The 19,093-nt window shown below is 32.8% G+C and overlaps 1 protein-coding gene across 1 annotated transcript in view; it reads left to right on the forward strand.

The window, feature by feature from the left end:
- Positions 1-19,093, forward strand: part of LOC108906053 (limbic system-associated membrane protein) — a 522,137-nt gene that overhangs the window by 244,123 nt on the left and 258,921 nt on the right. Inside the window, exon 3 of the mRNA XM_018709195.2 lies at positions 959-1,081. Coding sequence (XP_018564711.1) covers positions 959-1,081 — 123 coding nt within the window. The remainder of the gene's footprint in view (positions 1-958; positions 1,082-19,093) is intronic.

The following is a 19,093-nucleotide window of genomic DNA, read 5'->3' on the forward strand; positions in this document are numbered from 1 at the left end:
TATTTTGTACCCGTTTTGAAGAGAGAAAAAACAGCATTTGATATATACCATTTTACATGTAATGAACCCATAAGAAGCCATTTTTCTCAGAAATTAAGCATTTCTTTTAAAAATAATAAGAGACCTGCTCTAGAATAAACCAATATAAAAAAATATAATCATTTTGAAAATTGGGGATATCAGAGCCCATTACGGACGCCTATAATTGATCTATTTTTACAGTAATTTGTAAAATCGATAGAGCTTTTTCATTCGTACAGTTCATATTAAATATGGCTTTCATGGTTTAAGAAAAAATAAATAAAAAACAATTTTTTTCTTCATCCATTAACCTTATTTTCATATAATTGAAGTGAAATACGATTTTAATTTTGATATTATTTATTCGTAACTAAATTACTGAGTAAATACCACTTCTCCGAATTTGGTTGTTATAGTCATTCAGATCTCTTTTAATTTCGACCATTTATAAGCTTTTTTATATAGGCAGTTACTATGAGACACCTAAACTAATTTGAGTCAATATCTTTATTGATTCTTTTGTTGTGTTTTACGGCCAGTGTTTGGCTGCCGACGAACTCTGTTAATTTTTTTCGCAACATCGCTGTTATATAAATTAATATCTATTTCATTTGGCAAGATTTCCTAAAATACACTTTAATGCATTTAATTGAATACAATGCGGATTAAAAGGAAAAGTACCTTATTTGTCAAGCATCTATTTGATGGCTGAGTAAATTTTAACATCGTTTATGATTTAACTAAAAACGTTAATTGGAAATTAACGGTAAATGCTGATGTAGAAAGCGGAAAATGGGATAACTAGCAACAGCGGCGCTGCTAACCGTTATAAGTGGAGATATTAGAGGGCTTTTAGCATTAACGGAGTTCCATACCAGACTAGATGCATTGCCAGTAATTCATGTATATTTATAATTGTCCTCTTCCTTCGTTCCAGGATTCCTGCAGGCCAACATCAAAGTTGACCCCGCCACATTGCCAACATTCCTTACGTCCAGTCAAGTGTTTAAGGTCACAGACAAGGACACTGTGGTTTTGCCGTGCGAAGTATCCAACCCGGGTAAGTTGATATATAGTGCTGATAATTCACAGGAATGCATGCCTTTGTACTTGGAATGAAACTACATTAAAACGTTCTAATTGTTCTTCAACCTCCAAACTTATCCATTTACCTGAGACTGAACAAAAGTTGTTTAGTGTGAGGACCTATCTTTATTTAAAAAAAAAACTGCACATCTAGTGGATAGGAGGAAAAGGGGATATAAAAAGCCGAAAAATTGATTCTATAAATAAATAAATAAAAATGTAAAACATAGGTTAATATGTACTTCGATAACGGACAGAAATATAATAAAAAAAGGCAAACATTTAATATATCCAAAGCAATACACTATTAAGGTGGCCATATTCCTGGCCAAGAAATAGTGAAATTTCTGGCGTTTATAGGTACTGAAATCTTTAAAAGTAAAACGTGTAGAACAAAAGCAAGCAAAAAAATAAAATCCTTGATGTTTTGTTTATTCATTGTTACCATTTAAATTTACTCAAATAAAATAATAAGTAAAAAAAAAGCGTTTGTAAAACATGCGTTTGCTGTTATTCTAACCCCACATTTTAAGAATTATTTTCACGTACTTATAAATAAAAGTNTAGCCGTAATCAACCTACACATACCTACCTAAACAGGTTTCTGTAACATTTGCCGTTTGGTCACTAGCGACCGAGGCGTTACTGGTGGCCCACCCTGTATACCATGCAATTTGGGGAAGTAACATAATCGATTGCACCTATACTTAAAAAATGTCATGAATTACCCGCACTAATAAAAGTTGTTATTGATTTTATATATATGTTTCCATGAAAAAATAATAAGTGTTGTCGAGTTTATGAACATAGTTGTATAGAGGCCCTGTAACATTCCAGGGTAATTCAGCTGGTAACATAAACTATTTCGTATTTGAGGAGGCAATCGAGGAAATAATTTATTGTGCCATAAACCGCCAGCTGCAAATGGCTCCAAAGTTCAGCTGTTGCTGCATTAAGATATTCGAAATTCGAGGTGGGTTTTGTGTTAATCTTTGATAACCAATTCGTTTGCGCGGTTGTCTAAAAGAACACCTGAAACCAGATTTTACACGATTACTTTACATGCAATTTTAGTTTGATTTAATTTTGAAATTTATATTTTGGACTTTAATTTTGGAAAAACAATTCTTCTTAAACGCAAAGTAAAGATACATATACAAGGTGTAAGAAGTTTGACTGCCATTACTTCAACATAGAGTAATCATAAATCTCGCTGGAAAACACCTCAAGAAGATAAAATCGTGGTACGCAAAAAACACACCGACACGGTCGAATCCAGATACCAACTGAATTGCGTATTGGTGGTGCAGGACACCTTAGTACATCGTGTTAGTAAACTGCCGCGCCGTTGTCACATTGCCCGATATGAATTTTATCGAATTTTAAATTTATTACAACTGTATTTTTTAGAATTAATGCTTAATTCAAGAAGTTCAAAAAGGTGATAAACATTGTATTTTATGGTATTCTATACACGCAGTTATGTCAATATTCTTTAATTAATCAAGTTGGATATTTTCATAATTCTTTTATCGGAAATGGTTGAGTTTGGGACCCATGTCATATAAGGTTTTTTTGTTTATTTTAATGTATTCTATCGTTTGTTAAAATTAAGGCAGTCGAACTTCTAATACGTTGTATATTGAATTATCGCAACCGAGAGAGATGCACTAACCGAATTTCAACAGGCCATACCTAATACAATGCGAAATATCGCCTTCCTGTTAAAAATGTTGTCACCGCCGTTCTTGGTGGTGAAAAGTCAAAAGATTTGGAATTATTCAATTTTCGTGGCTGAAACCATACATAGGTACTGAATTTTCGCAACCTAGAGAGATGCACCAACTAAATTTGGACAGGACGTAGCTAATACAATGCAAAACATCGCCTTAAAAATGTCAGCTATATTATTTTTTCATCTTGGTCTTGATTTTTAACGTTTCCATTATCGTTATTTTAAGTTACTATCTAATATCTAAAACACTGACTTTTTACGTTTTCATTAAATAAATTTATTGTCCAAGTAAATAGTTAATTTTTATTTTTCATGATAAATTCATTCATTTTCATCCCAATAATTCTCTCCTTTCTCCTCATTATTTTTGTTTCAGTTGTAATAAAATTGAATAATCATGGGTGATTATTTTTATTCAACTGTTGGAATAATGAGCACATCTGTGATGGACATTAAAATCAATAAGTTATTAAAACTGGAAAGCTAGATTAATTCAGGGTATACTTTAGTTTTAAAAGCATCTGAGAGAGATTCTTTTTTCTTATTCTCTCTCTACAAAAGTTTGTTATAAATGTCCCATTTTTTTGAGGATTAAAATCAATTGCAACCTATGCATTATTCAAGCTTATTGATGGATTTGTGCTAATGCTTAAACAGCTTACTGCTCAAATAAATTGCCCTATAAATCATAATTTATACATCGGTCAATACTAATAAAACATGGCTGCGAAAGAGGAATATTTGAATTAAAGGAGAATCACTTATAAAATTACCAATAAATTGTTGGATGGACACATTAGTACGTAATTAAATAGCAGTCCTACCTCAAATATACTGCTTATAAATGGATTAGTTTTGTGTGTTCGCTTTATTATTACGCTGTGATATGAATTGTAGCAATGGGCGCAATCATCTCGTATTTCAAAATGTTGGCTAGACAGGACTCGGGTAGTCGATTTATGAAGCCAAAATCACTTCGTCCTACCCTAATGTTATTTCACAAGATCCATTTGCAATAGGATCAAAGAATGATCAACGAAAGAATGGTTGGGTCAATCTGGTTTGGGCGAGATCAGACTTTTTATTAACGACTTATAGATTGAACCTACACAGAAAAGTAAATTTGTTTTCACTTATATTACAGTTCATATAAATAATTTGATAAATATCGATACTTTGGACATTAGCTATTAATTTTATACGACATCTAATGTACTATTGTTTTCTAAGAAACTTCCTTATTTTAAATAATATATACTAACGACAACCAATTCACTAATGATCTGGATAAGAAAACGTGGAGCATAAAAAGATTATCCGCTTTGCTGATTTAAGGCGGACTAAGAGGATATGTTTACGCCATATAACAGTATAATTATAAGGAAATGAGATTAAGATCAAAGCTTCCAAGTGAAACTTGGGGATTCTCTAAAAGCCTCATTTGGAAAGATAATTTAGACTTTCGGGTTACTTGAATACGGGCGAGGCCGAGGCTGGAGTTCTTCAGGTAAGTAATGCTTTTTCGAGCAACCCACCGGTTTAAAATTTTAACATTTACGAACTCGAAAACTTTGGGAGAAAGTTGCCAACTAATTTTTATTTTAATTAAGTTTATATCATTCTTTCTTTCCAATACAATAAAAAAAATTAACGAGGAGAGTAGATCAAGCAAAAGAATTATAATTTACAGATAATGAACTTGAAAAGTTTTAGAAACAGAGGTCGTTAATTTCAATTATTAAAGCGGGATTCAATTATAGTCGATTGGCTTCTAGTGCTCAGTAAATGTTGACTAGGGATTGATCAATTTTTTTGTTTCAATCAAAACTGATCGACATTTTTAGCTTTAAATTGACGTTGACAGCAGTTGTTTGGATAGGCGTATACATGATAATATTTCTTAACAGAAGAATTGAAGAGGGAATTATTGGATATAACCAAAAAATGCCATAAGAAACGTGGTGAAAGTTAAGAGTGAATAGGCCGGTCTAGGTTCGTACACTTTAGGCATGTCTCGACTTGGCAGTGATTCAAAGATTTGTTAATTCGATCGAATTCGATCGAATGTGTGCTAGCGAGTAGACGTGTTTTTGGTGCTCTCTTTAAAATTGTATGTGGTCGGGTGCACAGAGGACTTAAAGTGTTCATTTTTACTCTGGAAAAGTGTTTACATTCGATGTGGAGGTCGGTGACTGTTGACTGCGATTTGTATTGTGTGCACTTGTGCAATAGTTAGTTTTCTTTTCTTCGAATTAAGATATCCTTAAGAGGCTAACTGGTGTGCACTAGGATAGTGTACCACGTCGATAAAATGATGCCAACCAGAAATAAAGGGAAAGTTCCAGTGGATTCATCGACTGAAGATTTAATTCAGAAAGTCTGTGCACAGTTCGTTGAAAGGGTAGAAATCTCAATGGAGAAAAAGTTTTCCAGCATTCAGGACACATTATGTGATATAAACAAATCCCTTTCACAGATTAGCGGTTCTGTCAATGCTAATACTAATAATATAGCCTTATTAACTGAAAAGGTTGATCACTTGGATCAATTCACCAGAATAAATAACTTGAGAATTCGCGGACTCCCGGAGGAGGAGGAAAATGACTCTGTTATTGACAATGTAGTGAGATTCTTTATCACGAGTTTGGGCGTACGTTGCAATCCTGAAGAAATAAACAATGTTTACCGCTTGGGGCGCATAAGTGATGCTTCAAAAGAGCCACGTACTATACTTGTTAATTTCCTTAGACAGGCTAAGCGTACTGAGGTATTGAAAGCTAAAAATAAGCTTGGAAATAGCAGTATCTCCATTTTTGAAGACCTATCTAAGCAACGTTATACATTACTACAGGCTGCAAAACGAAAGTTTGGAAGTAAGAAGGCGTGGTCTACTAACGGGAACATCTATGTTTGGCATGATGAGGAGAGAAAAAGACGGTTGGTCACTTGTGAAGAGGACCTGTAATTTATCGACGAGGTAGAACTACAACGCTTAGTTTTTGTTCAGTCCGTTTTTACCTTTTCGTTCCACTTTTTCATAAATTGTATTGTAGAGTTTTTGCTATTGATTCCTTAACATGTTAATATATTTATTTCTGTAGCTTCTGATCTATATTACAGTAGCTGTTTATTAACGAGTCGCCAAAATTATTGTTGAATGGCATATAACAGAAAATTAAAATTTTCTCATTTCAATATAGGTTCTATTTCTACTGGATTTGACTTGTTCTCGGAATTTATTACAGAAAACTTTTTAGATATAGTGGGTCTTTCTGAGACTTGGCTTAGATCGTCGTTTCCTAGTAGGGGTATTAATATTACTGATTATAACCTGGTCCGTAAGGATCGATGTAGCAGGGGTGGAGGTGTGGCCTTTTATGTAAAAAAAGGCATAAAATTTAAAGTATTAGAATGTCCTACTTTAACAGATAGTCTATTAGAGAGCCTCTGGATTTCAGTAAAGCTTTGTGGACAGAAATTTTGTTTTGGCACAGTATATAGACCCCCTTCCGCGAATTTTAATAATTGCTTAGTTCATTTAGAAAATATTTTAATTGATTTCATTCCACAATTTGATTGTGTTTTCTTTGGAGGTGACTTTAATGTCAATTTTCTTGATAATAATAATCCAAATTTTAAAAAATTTAGTAATCTTTTGGAAAAATATGCTTTAAAACAAATTATCACTCAACCTACCCATAAAATAAGAAATTCTGTATCCCTAATTGATTTACTCATAACCTCAGATGTAAGTGTTGTTATTGACACACATGTTGTTGATATGGAGCCAATTTCTCATCATTCTATAGTTAAATGTGACCTGAGAATCAGAAAAATTAAGTTGAAACCTAGATTTGTGACTTATAGAGATTACTCAGACTTTGTATATGAGGCATTTAGAAACGATTTGAATCTAATAAACTGGGAAGTGCTCTATTCTTTAAATACCGTAGATGAAATGTTAGAGTTCTGGAATTCTAATTTACTGCGTGTTTTTGATCTACATGCTCCTATGAGAACTGTGAGAGTCACTAAGCGACCAGCGCCTTGGCTAACGCCAAATCTTAAATTGATGATCAGACTTAAAAATGCGGCATATAATAAGTTCAAAAAATTAAAAACTGTTGAGTCTTGCAATAGTTATAAAGAGTTACGGAATTTTGTAAATCGCTCGGTTAAAGCGGAAAAGAAAGCGTATTTACAATATAAATTCAAGAATGATCCGAAGACCTTCTGGAAGACACTGCAATATTTAAATATTACTGAGGCTGATAAGAGTAACTTGGACGATGACATCAATCCTCAATTATTTAGTGATTTTTTAGCTAACGCGATACCTCAACCTGTTTCTGTCAACGATGAAAATGTTATTTTACAGAAATATAATGAATTTCAGACGGTACCTAATAGTTTNAAAACCTTGATGGTTTGATCGTTTTTTGCACCTGTTTATTCGTTTTACTGCGGCGTCTTTGAAAATACTCAGGTGGCATGACATAACATTCCTATTATTTGATAAGCTTTAGATTATTCAGTTATTAAATGTTTGAAATTATTTGTCTTTGCGGAAAACACTATTTAAAGAATATGGGGCCCTTAATGTAAGATTGGACATGTTTTTGATATTATCAGTCTTTGGTTTTAACCTAAAATTTATATATTTACATGAAAAAGAAAAAAATGTAATTACAACTATTGAAAATGCAATAAATCTGCTTCCATTTATATTTTTTTTGTGACAATCTTCCTAACACTGTAGTAGTTTCTTATAATTTAAATACCATTGGTTAGGTTTTGTTCAAATTTTATATGTAAGTGATTGCTAGGTCCGTAGATGAACCGTACATGACGCAAAAACCAGGGACGGCGTCATTTGCGTAACAGCGTCATTTGCGTAACATTCATACTATGTAATAAATCATTACCTTTTAATTAAACCATAGCAATAGAAGACACCATTACAACACATTAGTCATAATATTGGTGTAGTGTAATAAAATGACATTGTTATACTTATTCGGTTTGATACAACAGTAGTTTCTGAGAACGAAGACAAAAAAGAAATGGAATATTTGCAAAAGAGGTGTACTGTTTTTTTTTTTTTTTGTTGAATACTATTCTACAATGAAAAACGATAATGAACTTTATAAATTTTGATTTTTTCAATTTTTATTTGATTTTGATTTGAAAAGTATTGTTTAGTACGCTGCCGTCATCAAACTATTCCTAATAAAAGAAAATGACAGTAATTTGTAACAGTAACAGATTTGTGTTGTAGTTTTATAAATAGACGTCAAGTTTTCATTCATTCATTTTGAAGCAATATGGAAAAAGGTGTCAAACAACCTATTGCCTAAACAGTCAAATCTGCATTCTGTGTCCAAGTTTACGATATCCCACGTCTCACGCGTTGCGTCGTAGTTCCGGGAAATAATTTTTGTCAAAATTATTCATCTACCTTTCCATTGTAACTTGTAAAGAAAGCTTACAGGACGCTTTTTAATAAATTAAGTTAAGCCTTATGAACACGGAATACGATACTGTACTTATCGCAGACCGTAGTTAGACAGAATTCGGGAGAAAGGAGACAATGCACCACGTAGTCATTGTATTTTAGTTTCTTATTCTATAAAAAAGTCTTCCTTTTCGGTCATTTGTTATTTTAAAATTGCGTTTCTGCAAAAAGTTATATTTTTCATAATACTGCATGAAAACAAAGTACGCCCCTGGAATGTACGGTTACCTCACGGACCTTAGTGATTAATGAGACAGAATTACATTGCACTAACTTTTAAATTTGTATCTTCAACCGTTATTCAGTAGCTGAATAAAATCTGCCTTATACATCGCGGCACTTTGGAATTGTTCTGAGAAAGAGATGACTTTTGTACTTTTTATTTATTCTAATGACAGAGTAATGTCGATCATCTCATATATATATAGATGATGAGAAAAAATGCCCCAACATTTATTTTTTAAAATTTGTTGAAATGGCCTACAACTCTTAGTTCTGATTTCTCAGAATATTTTTATGCTGTTAAATCGAAGGAAAATGGAAAAATACCAAAAAAGAAACGAAGTTTAAAATAAATTACCTTATATTCTTCGTTATTTAACGTTCTCAGGGGGGCAACTAAATTCCAAATTAGGTGTATTCACGGTTATATGTACAAAATGAAATGAAGCTAACAAGGATAATTATATTTTTTCTTATTTCGCTTAAAAGTAAAACAAAAAATAATTCGTCTTCATTAAATCTTGAGGGAAAAGATTACGCTGCAATTTGTATTCAACATTCAGGTCCACGGAGATATGGAGGCGCAATTGCAAAGTGGAAATAACTAGAATATCCTGAATAAAATATAGAGTTCCGCTCAGTCGGTAAGTGAGATAATAATCCGATGGCTCAGTCGACCCACTTCCGGCGGAAGTCGCTGGCTATCGACTGATCGATACACGCTGCCAAATTATTCCGTGCTGTCACTTCAAATATTTTAAAATCATTTCGATTACGAAAAAAAAACTCACTCCCTATCCGAGAATTACGAAAGTTTGGAAACAAACAGTTCCAGTCTAGACATCTATTTCCTTAGGATTACCTCGGAGCTCCCTTTTCTTTTCAATCCTACTTTATGGAATAACAAATGATACATTTTTTGTTCTTTTTATACGTACATCTAGATGCTTATGGAACCAATTCTGCCTTAGAAAATTTGTTTACAGTCTGAGTCTTGTCAGAAACAAAGCATATATGAGATAATCAATCAATTTACGCTAGCCCAAAGATTTAACCTTCTCGCGGACTAAGTTTAGAGGGAATATATCAAAATGTCGATAAACATAAGCTGTCTTAGATAGCAAAAGATATTTTGAGCTACTACGCAGCAGTATAACTTTCAAACATAGATACGTGAATTACACCGATCAAAGTCAGTTGTTAATTGAAAATAAACAGTTCTTGTCGTTTTTTACGTCCTGTACAGTATCGACACGCCAAATAAATTTTAGAAATGATTCTGAAATTTATTTTATCCAGAACTGTTACTTTGAAATGACAGCTTCATAAATAATACAACTTGCACTGTAACGACCCGACGCTGTTTTATGAACTTTCGATTATAATCAATTTGGTTCGGCGGGATACGTAACACAACTGAAAGCCTCATTCCGCCTTTAAAAATTAATGTCGACACATGAGTCATCCGCAAATAAAAATAAAATCGTGCATTGTATCCGTACACGATATAACGTTGTCGGTGTCGGGACATATGCAACATAGGAAACTATTTTCCGATGTAGTCCACACGTAATCGTAAACAACACACAAACTAATTTTCCTCTTTTGTCAAAAGGCTTTGAACTGTAATGCGATTTGCAGTAAATCAGAAAATTTATTTATATATCCCTGGAATAAAAGGCGAGCTTTGTTGTAAACGTATATCACAAATTTCAATTCACTGCAATCCAACTCCAAACTTCATTGCAAAAGTGGAAAATGATGGTTTCACATTTATTTGATTTAAGATTAATATTACTAATTTATATCTATTACTTTTTTTTTAATAAAACCAACATGGATGTTGATATTGCTAGCGAATTATCATTTAAAATATCTTACAAAGAAAATGGATTAGTAACTGGTTTGATTAATTCTTTCAAACTTATCGAAAATAACCTAGTTTGTTTCCCGCCGAGAAAAAATACGTTTCGTCAATGCAACTGTTTACAGTGAATTGATTGAAAAATGGAAACCTAAATATCGCAATGCCAACAGAAATACGAGAGAAGAAAAGAGTAAGAAAATTCAAAGGTAATGACGGGTAATTCAATATAATACAACAGTTTCTAAGGAAGTAAGATATATAGATATATTTATTAGTGTTAGTACACAAAAAGTGTTTACACACGTCAAAGAAAAAACAATTTAGTAGTAATATAAAAAATCATTATGAAAAAAAATAATAGTAAAATACATATACAACACAGTACACACACGCGTATAACAGTGTTGACACGTAACTAGTTCATAATTTAAAAAACAAAGAAAATGGTAATAAAACAATACAAGTACAAGGAATAAATGGTTGTCAAATGTTAAAATAAAATGTTTGTAAGAGGACAACAAAACAAACAAACAGTAAATGATACATGTTAAAATAAGATTATGAGTAATGCAATAAGAAAAAAACTGAAACAATGCAACTGAAGTGTGCGAAGCCTACGTCTAAGATAGTCATATTAGGGTGAGATCACTTTTTAAAAATTCTTGCGTAGTATAAAATGCGTTGGTTAATAGAAAGTGTTTTATTTTTCTTTTAAATAAAGTTGGGTTGATATGACGTACTGGAGCTGGTAATGCATTAAAAAACTGGATGCCCAGATATGATGTGCCATTACGTGTTTTAGTTAAGCGATGAAAGTTTAAGTTTATGTCATTTTTGTTTCTAGTATTATGAGAATGGATTTGGCTACGGACAGTAAACGACTCTTCATTTTCTTTTACGTACAAAAGACACTGGCGTATGTAAGTACATGGCACTGTTAAAATACCAAGTTTCTTAAACTGTGCTCTGCAGTCAGCTCTGAATTTTAAACCCGAGATTATGCGAATGGCTTTTCTTTGAGGAGCAAAAACGGTATCAGCTGAAGGTGAATGACCCCAAATCAGGATTGCATATGATATTTGGGAGTGAATAAGGCTATGATAAGCAGTAATTAACGTTTTTTGAGATACTTTGCTAATCAAGTTGCGGATTAAATAGATACCCTTGGAGATCTTATTGCAGAGGTAGTGGGCGTGCCTGTCCCATTGCAATTTCGGATCCAAATATATTCCCAGAATTGTTTACATCGTCTATTTCACGCAAGCTGAACATCAATTTTTCGGTCTTAGATGCGTTTAGGCATAGGTTATTTGAAGTAAACCAATGTAATGCGTCATCCTCGATTATTGGAATGTCCACCGTCAGATCATCCAAAACATTATTGGCTATGGATAAGTTAGTGTTATCAGCGAAAAGAATCGCGAACACGTCGTTTCTCACAGATTTTGGGAAATCATTTATATACAGTAGGAATAGTAGTGGTCCCAGAATAGAACCTTGAGGTACCCCGTAAGGGTAGTAGTACAAGGAAACTATGAAGAATTGTCTGTAATTGTAATCACCAGATAATTACTTGAGAGATATATGTTTTATAAATCATAGAATAATCTCACAATTGTATTAATATGACGCACTTACATTGTAACATTTATATTTATCCACTGCGTTTAAATATGGAAGGGTACACATTTTACTTGCAGTATATTTCTCTCCTATATTAGGTCTGCATCGAATATTCATTCAGGAAACAAATCAAACTTTGGATGATTTCCAAGCGGCTGTGATTTGTAATCTTATGTACTTAATTCAAATTTTGTATGTATTTGTTCCAAGTCTACGTATTCATCTTGGACTTTTCTCTTGTCAAGATGAGTTAAGGAGATGAGCACCGGTTCGTCAAACATTTTTTACTGTAAGCAATTGTGTTTTTAACAAGTGATAGCAATTCTGATTGGCGTAGATATCTGTGCCATCGGGTTGGTAACGATTACAAAGTCAACTTTAATATGTAAGACAGAAATGTCTATGAAAAACAAAGAGGTTGCATTGTTGCAGAATATCCCAAAAAATTAAATTTACCAACGCTAGATCTGTTGTTTACTTCTTCTTCTAACAATCACAAAAGTAGCATTTTTGTTGTTTTATATGTTTAGATTTGGATTCAGGAAACAATTTATTATCTATTTTTCAACCACGTAAATGAAATAAACACAATCAGCTGCATCTATTGGACAAGCACCAGTGAACCAAATTCTCTAACGAAATCAATAACTCTCTGTACCCGGTAATTTTCATTCATTTTTAATAACGCTCCAAGATGCAATTAAAAATCTTCTGCATTGTAACTTTAATACTGCAAGAAGCAGGCCCATTAAGACATTTCCGGGGAGATAAGGAACTTGTTAATTATGTAAGTCGGAGCTTGCGAAAAAATATATTGTTCTTTCGACCATGTTTTCTCTCAGCTAAAATATTAGAAGGCTAGAGAGTGTCGGTAAAATCAATACAAACATTAAACATGTCAAAAGGAAATTGTTTCTTTAAATTACAGTTGCTCAGTTGCTAATTTATGGGTTGCTATTAGGAATTGTAAATTCGATACTGTCAGGAAAATAATAGAGCAGATTTAAAAATGCAGTAAAGCGGCGGTGTTCTTTTGATTAATATTTCCATATTCTTCAGATTCAGTACTAAATCATATATAATTTTTTAATTCATATCAATATTCTCTTTCGTTTCTGTGACATCAAAGTTTTATCTGGTACATATCAAGAGTTACCAGCAAATATATTAATATAAAAAACTGAAAGAAAAATTGCTCAGCGCCTCTTTTCCGGTAAAGGTGCAAGAAAGAATTATGCCATATTATTAAAAATACGAGGAAGATATATCTGCTGCTTAAAATTCCCAGGCTTCCTAGCATTGAGTTGTCTGTCGAGATTTCTAGAATTGCAAGTTGGGCTTAAAATGAGATTCATGTACTCACCGAATTGGATCGCATAGATTTCCTTATCTTAGATTTCACTTTGTTTTATGTATAAATTGCTCTGTGAATTTGAATACACTTATCTCGCGAATATATTCCCCAGCCAAATATTCCATTATATTTTATATGTATGCATGGCTGTAGTCGTACCAGCAGATAATAGTGGTTCAGATATGTTTGTACAAATTTCGTGGCTTGAAACAAATCGCAAATTATCGACAGACCGAGCTCTTCAATTACCCACGTAATTATTTCTCTCCTAAAGTTTAATAAAATTGTTTTTAATTCTCTTCTCGGCATCGTAGTAGAAGTGCTTCCGCTGAAAATTATTTTTTGTGTCGTTAGTGCTTGAGATAAAATTACAGTTCGAAATATTCCTATTAATTAGAGATGGTAGTGCCTCCTAAGTATTAAATGTCATTAAGGGTTTTAGACAAAAAAAGTTATTTTTAAATTATTCAATTTGAGCCAGTTTACAGTTAGGTACAGTTTATGTATGATAGCATGGTCTTGAGTTACAGAGATTTTCTTTGCTCTGTTCTCATTACAATTTATCGGGGACCACACGCATGCGGCAAATGTTGAGCGACCCAGGTCTCTGGTAGGCTGCCACAGCCACGTCCGCGAGCCTGCCTTAGGTCACCCATCCAAATTCCAGCCTGCGTCCGTGATGCTTACCTCGGCAGATCGAAATCCACCGGCCAAGACACCCGGCTAGGCGGACCTAAGACACTACCATACAACAAGACTAATCACAAGTCTCGAAATTAATAGTGATTAGCCTCTATGGTTGAACTTTCAAAAATCAAGTAATACTTAGTTAAACTTCGATGATAAGGTAGAAATAGGTCTGGATCACCAGTATCGTGCACTAATTGAACCAATATGATTCTGGAGTAGATACATGGTATAAGCTGCTAGGTTCGAATGATTTGTGTTCTTGGGAAGCAACACGACTCTATTTGTAGGTAGCTGAAGTACATGCAATTGCCCTTTGTCTTCGGTAGAGAACATAAGGGTAAAGAGAACCTTGTCTACTCAGTCGGGCAGCAGTAAAAGCTCTGGCAAGAGCAAAACTGGTCTGGAGCTACTTCCAAATTCTTTTTGCCGTAGCTAGGCCCATTTATTTAGGGCCCCGTTAATGCTGTCTCGTGTGATACCTAAGATTGGTTCAGGTCCCTGTCCGGGTCCCCTGGACCCGAAACGAGCTAATTGATCCTCCCTCTCGTTACCAGAGATACCTATATGGCCTGGGACCCAAACCAACTCTACTTCTTTTCGTCTGGTTAATGACTAGAGCGTGTCCACATTTCTGGACAAGGACAGACCTAGTCCTCGGGGAGCTAACCGCTCTGAGTGCGGCCTAACTGTCGGAGCAGATAACAATCTTCTCCTCTGCAAAACTGATAGTTTCACTCATAAAATTTTAGTTGTGCATACTCGTACTAATAGAGGAAAATTTCATCCAAACGATTGGACAAAAATTGATACATTATTGATTGAAAATGAGTGAATATAATTTTTCTTATAGTGTAATGCAATGTAACTACTTTTGGGTAGTTATAGTTCTAAATCATTTAATACATTCTTTAACTATGTTTTCAATTTACTAGTATATCGCAAAGTAACAAGGAAATATATGATATTACTTGCATGTAAATTGTTTGGGAATTATACATTTTGGACCCGTTTTTTGCAAAGCCTTGACACGTTTGTCTTTGGGGGAATTATCGAATATTCAACGATATTCAAATCACTCTGTTATCCGAGTCCTTAATCATTAAATTCGTCATTCAAATAATCTTTTTAGTTTCAGAACTGCCGCGAAGTCAATCTATAAATCAACTACTTAAATTCTTTCGAGTATTCCTTCCGATTTTCCGCTCCACTTTAACCCGTATTTTCACACATTTAAATCAATCTTTGCTCTTTCTCCTTTTATATCTCGTTTCGATCCAGTTACAATGTGAATTAAATTTTTAGTAAAAATTGCCAGAGGAATTAAAATAGCAATTGTGAATGCGCCTTGATAAATTAAAATGTCGTAAAGTTTAAAATTAAAAGTGGTGAATAAATGAATACAAAAGCGAAATATTCCGGGGTGTAGTACCTGAAATATGGGGTAACCAGCAGGCTTATAATATTACCTGTCGTAATTTTGCAGTTATAGCAAAGTTGGAGCGTCGAATTAGTTTGAGAGTTTATAATTAAAAAACTTTGGTATTGAAATAGTAGGACACCCTTGTGACGTAAACATCGATACAAGGACAAGAATTGTACAGGTAGTCGTGCTCGATGAAAATCGAATTAAACCCAATATGGACTGTCAAATAATCAGCTCATTCGTTGGCCGTAATTTAATTTGGCTCGCCCTCTTTTATATAGAAAAGCTTTTTGGGTGCCGTTGGTTAGGGAAATTTGGGAACGAAAATTGCATAAATCACAGAGTGTCATTTAAGGGCGTAGCAGGAAATGAGTAAAAGTGAAAACAGTTAATAACGTTAATCTGGAATTTCAAGAGCATCCCAGTGAAATACGAGATAATCATGGAATTATTGCTAAGAGTAATGGAGGAAGTTACAAACATCCAGAAGGAATCAGGAAGCAAATGAATTCAAATGGAATTTACGAAAAATGAAGTACATTTACCAAATATACTTATTTTATTTATTTGTTTTGAATAGGCAATAATAATTATATTAAAACAACTCAGGACTGATTCATTTCGCACAAAGTAAGATTAGTTTAATTAATCTATTAAATTTAGTTTCACAGGTGACACACTCAAATAAATAGAGAAAAACTAAAATTATACAAGAAATAAATAAATTCAAGCAATGTATATACCAATTTTACATAGCTATGTTATTCCTCCCTACTGATGTAGTTGAAATCAGCAATGACAATTTAACAAAACTGCAAGGTGGGTTCTAAAATAAACAGGACTTTTTGAAAATGATAAATAATACTTGATTAATTAATTAATTAATTAATTAATTAATTAATTAATTAATTAATTAATTAATTAATTAATTAACAAAAAAATTACGACGAGTTAAATTGACAGGTGTCAATTTTGTAGGTAGAAAACCGTGATTTTTTCAACATTTTCATTACCTAAGAACTAGAAAATAGGATAACGAAACTAACTGAAAATTTAGCACACATTAGAGTAATAGTAAGGCTATATATGGTCCAGATTTCGCCCCTACGTTTTCCTAATATCGGTTTCCAAACACTATTTCATTTATTTCGAGAGCAGATCTAAATTATTTCTTCAAAAGATATAGAATGAACATAAGTAATGTATTGTTCTTCTGCGTAATATTATTATTATTTGTGTATAGTTCTATTAATTTTAATACACTGACAGCATTTGAGAATAATTTATTAATTTGTCGCATATATTATTCAACTATTTAGGAGAGTGGCACAAAGTTGACACAAAATATTTATTCTGTCGATAGATAATGATAACCAAAGTTTCACTTTTCCTGTTTAGACAGAAAAATGGGTACTTTGCTGCCTATGCAAGAAAATGATTTATCTCAGTGGCAACTACTAATGTTAAATTGACAATTTTCTTAATAACTGCAAAATAACTACATAACAATATTTTTTATACACCCAAACATTTAACTACATACCTACCTAAAACAAAACGACAACCTGACCCTTAACAAATATGATCTCATATGAGAACAAAACTGTAACGGTTCATCTTGAAGATGAAAACTTTTTGTTCTGTCTCATTACATTTTACATGTTGGTGCAAATTGTACAATTAGCGTTATTTACATAGTCCGGTCAATCTAGACATTCAAAGATACATAAAATTACAAGCTGAAAGTGAGTAAAGTTGTTCAAAACATAATTAAAAATAACATATTAAAATTCCTCATCGTTCCGGTACTAGGAAATAAATTTACTCGAGGTCAAAGGTCAAAAAAATGGGTTTTTCGCGATTTTCAGCTAAACAGTAAGTTTTATCATAAAATTACTTCTGACAAAAATTGTAGATCATAAAATTATCTATAAAAAATGTAGTAATACACACAATGTAGTAATAAAAATGTACTTTTTTCCTAAGAGCCATCGTTTCTGAGATATAACGATTCAAAAAGTTGTAAAAGTTGTAATCGTCATAATATGCACACGTTTCAACGCCACCTATGAGGTAGTGTACTTAACGCGTGTTTTTGACGTGGTTTCTCCAATAGGCCTATTCTGAATTAGTTCTAATGTATTGTCGACCAGCTTCCAACCCCAGTCTTTTGGGTCTAACTGATAACCAAGCCACACTTGAACTTGGTAATATACCCGAAAAAGATGTTGATGAGCAGCAACTAAGGTTGGAGGAAGACAAGCTAATTGCACTTATTTTTTATTGCTATTTTAACTAAACATGCATATCGATACTTATCTAAGCAGGTAGTTTTTTTAGGAACTCCATAGAAAGAAGAAAGTGAATTCCGTTGGTGATAACTTCTTGTGGAGTTGAATTACTGTTTTTAAAAACTTCAGCACATTGAACTAAAACTTGTTTTTCAAACATTTTAAAAACTGTTGTTTTACCTCTCCTGTAAAATGCAGATGTCGTATCACAACCAGTTATTACGTGTTGTCTCAAGGTTACATTTTACCTGATGTTCTCATAGTTATACTTATATATATTCTATATTTTAAGTATAAGTTACAATCACCGATGGAAAAATATTTTTACTTATATTACAGCTTCAGAGATATACGTGGCGTACTTATGCATATTATGACGATTACAACTTTTACAACTTTTTGAATCGTTATATCTCAGAAACGGCGGCTCTTAGGAAAAAAAGTATTGATGCATTTTTTATAGATAATTTTATAATCTACAATTTTTGTCGTAGGTAATTTTATGATAAAACTTACCATTTAGCTGAAAATTGCGAAAAACCCATTTTCTGACCCTTGACCTCGAGTAAATTTTTTTCCTAGTACCGGAACGATGAAGAATTTTAATATGTTATTTTTAATTATGTTTTAAACAATTTTACTCACTTTCAGCCTGTTGTAAATTTATGTACCTTCACTCTTATTTTTTGGTCTAATTTGACCGGACTAACAGTACTTTTGGTATTAAAACCTTAATATGTATTCCGTGCCAGTTTTACTACTTTCAGTAAATCTAGCAAAGAAAAATGCGTGGAATTATAAGGAGACGTAGCAAAAGAAATTTGTTTATATACGAGATTAAGTTATTGTTTGCATAAATACTACTAAAAATTCTATTCAATTTAGCATACAAAACAGGAGAATGATATTGTTAAAAAAAATACCGGTATACCTACAGGCAAACTTACTAATAGCTAATACGATGCGAAACATCGCCTTAATATTAAAAATGGAATTATTCAAATTTCGTGGCTGAAAACGTACATAGGTATTGTATTTTTGAAACCGAGAGAGTTGCACGAAACTAAATTTGTATAAAACATAGCTAATAATGCGAAATATCGCTTTAATGTTAAAAATGTTGTCACCCCCGTTCTTGGTAGTGAAAATTCGAAATATTTGGAATTATTCAAATTTTATGGCTCAAAACGTACATAGGTATTGTATTTTTGAAACGGAGAGAGTAGCACGAAACTAAATTTGTACAAAACATAGCTAATATAATGC

This window comes from Anoplophora glabripennis, unplaced genomic scaffold, assembly GCF_000390285.2.
Source record: "Anoplophora glabripennis isolate ALB-LARVAE unplaced genomic scaffold, Agla_2.0 scaffold55, whole genome shotgun sequence".
In the NCBI taxonomy this organism is placed as follows: Eukaryota; Metazoa; Arthropoda; class Insecta; order Coleoptera; family Cerambycidae; genus Anoplophora; species Anoplophora glabripennis.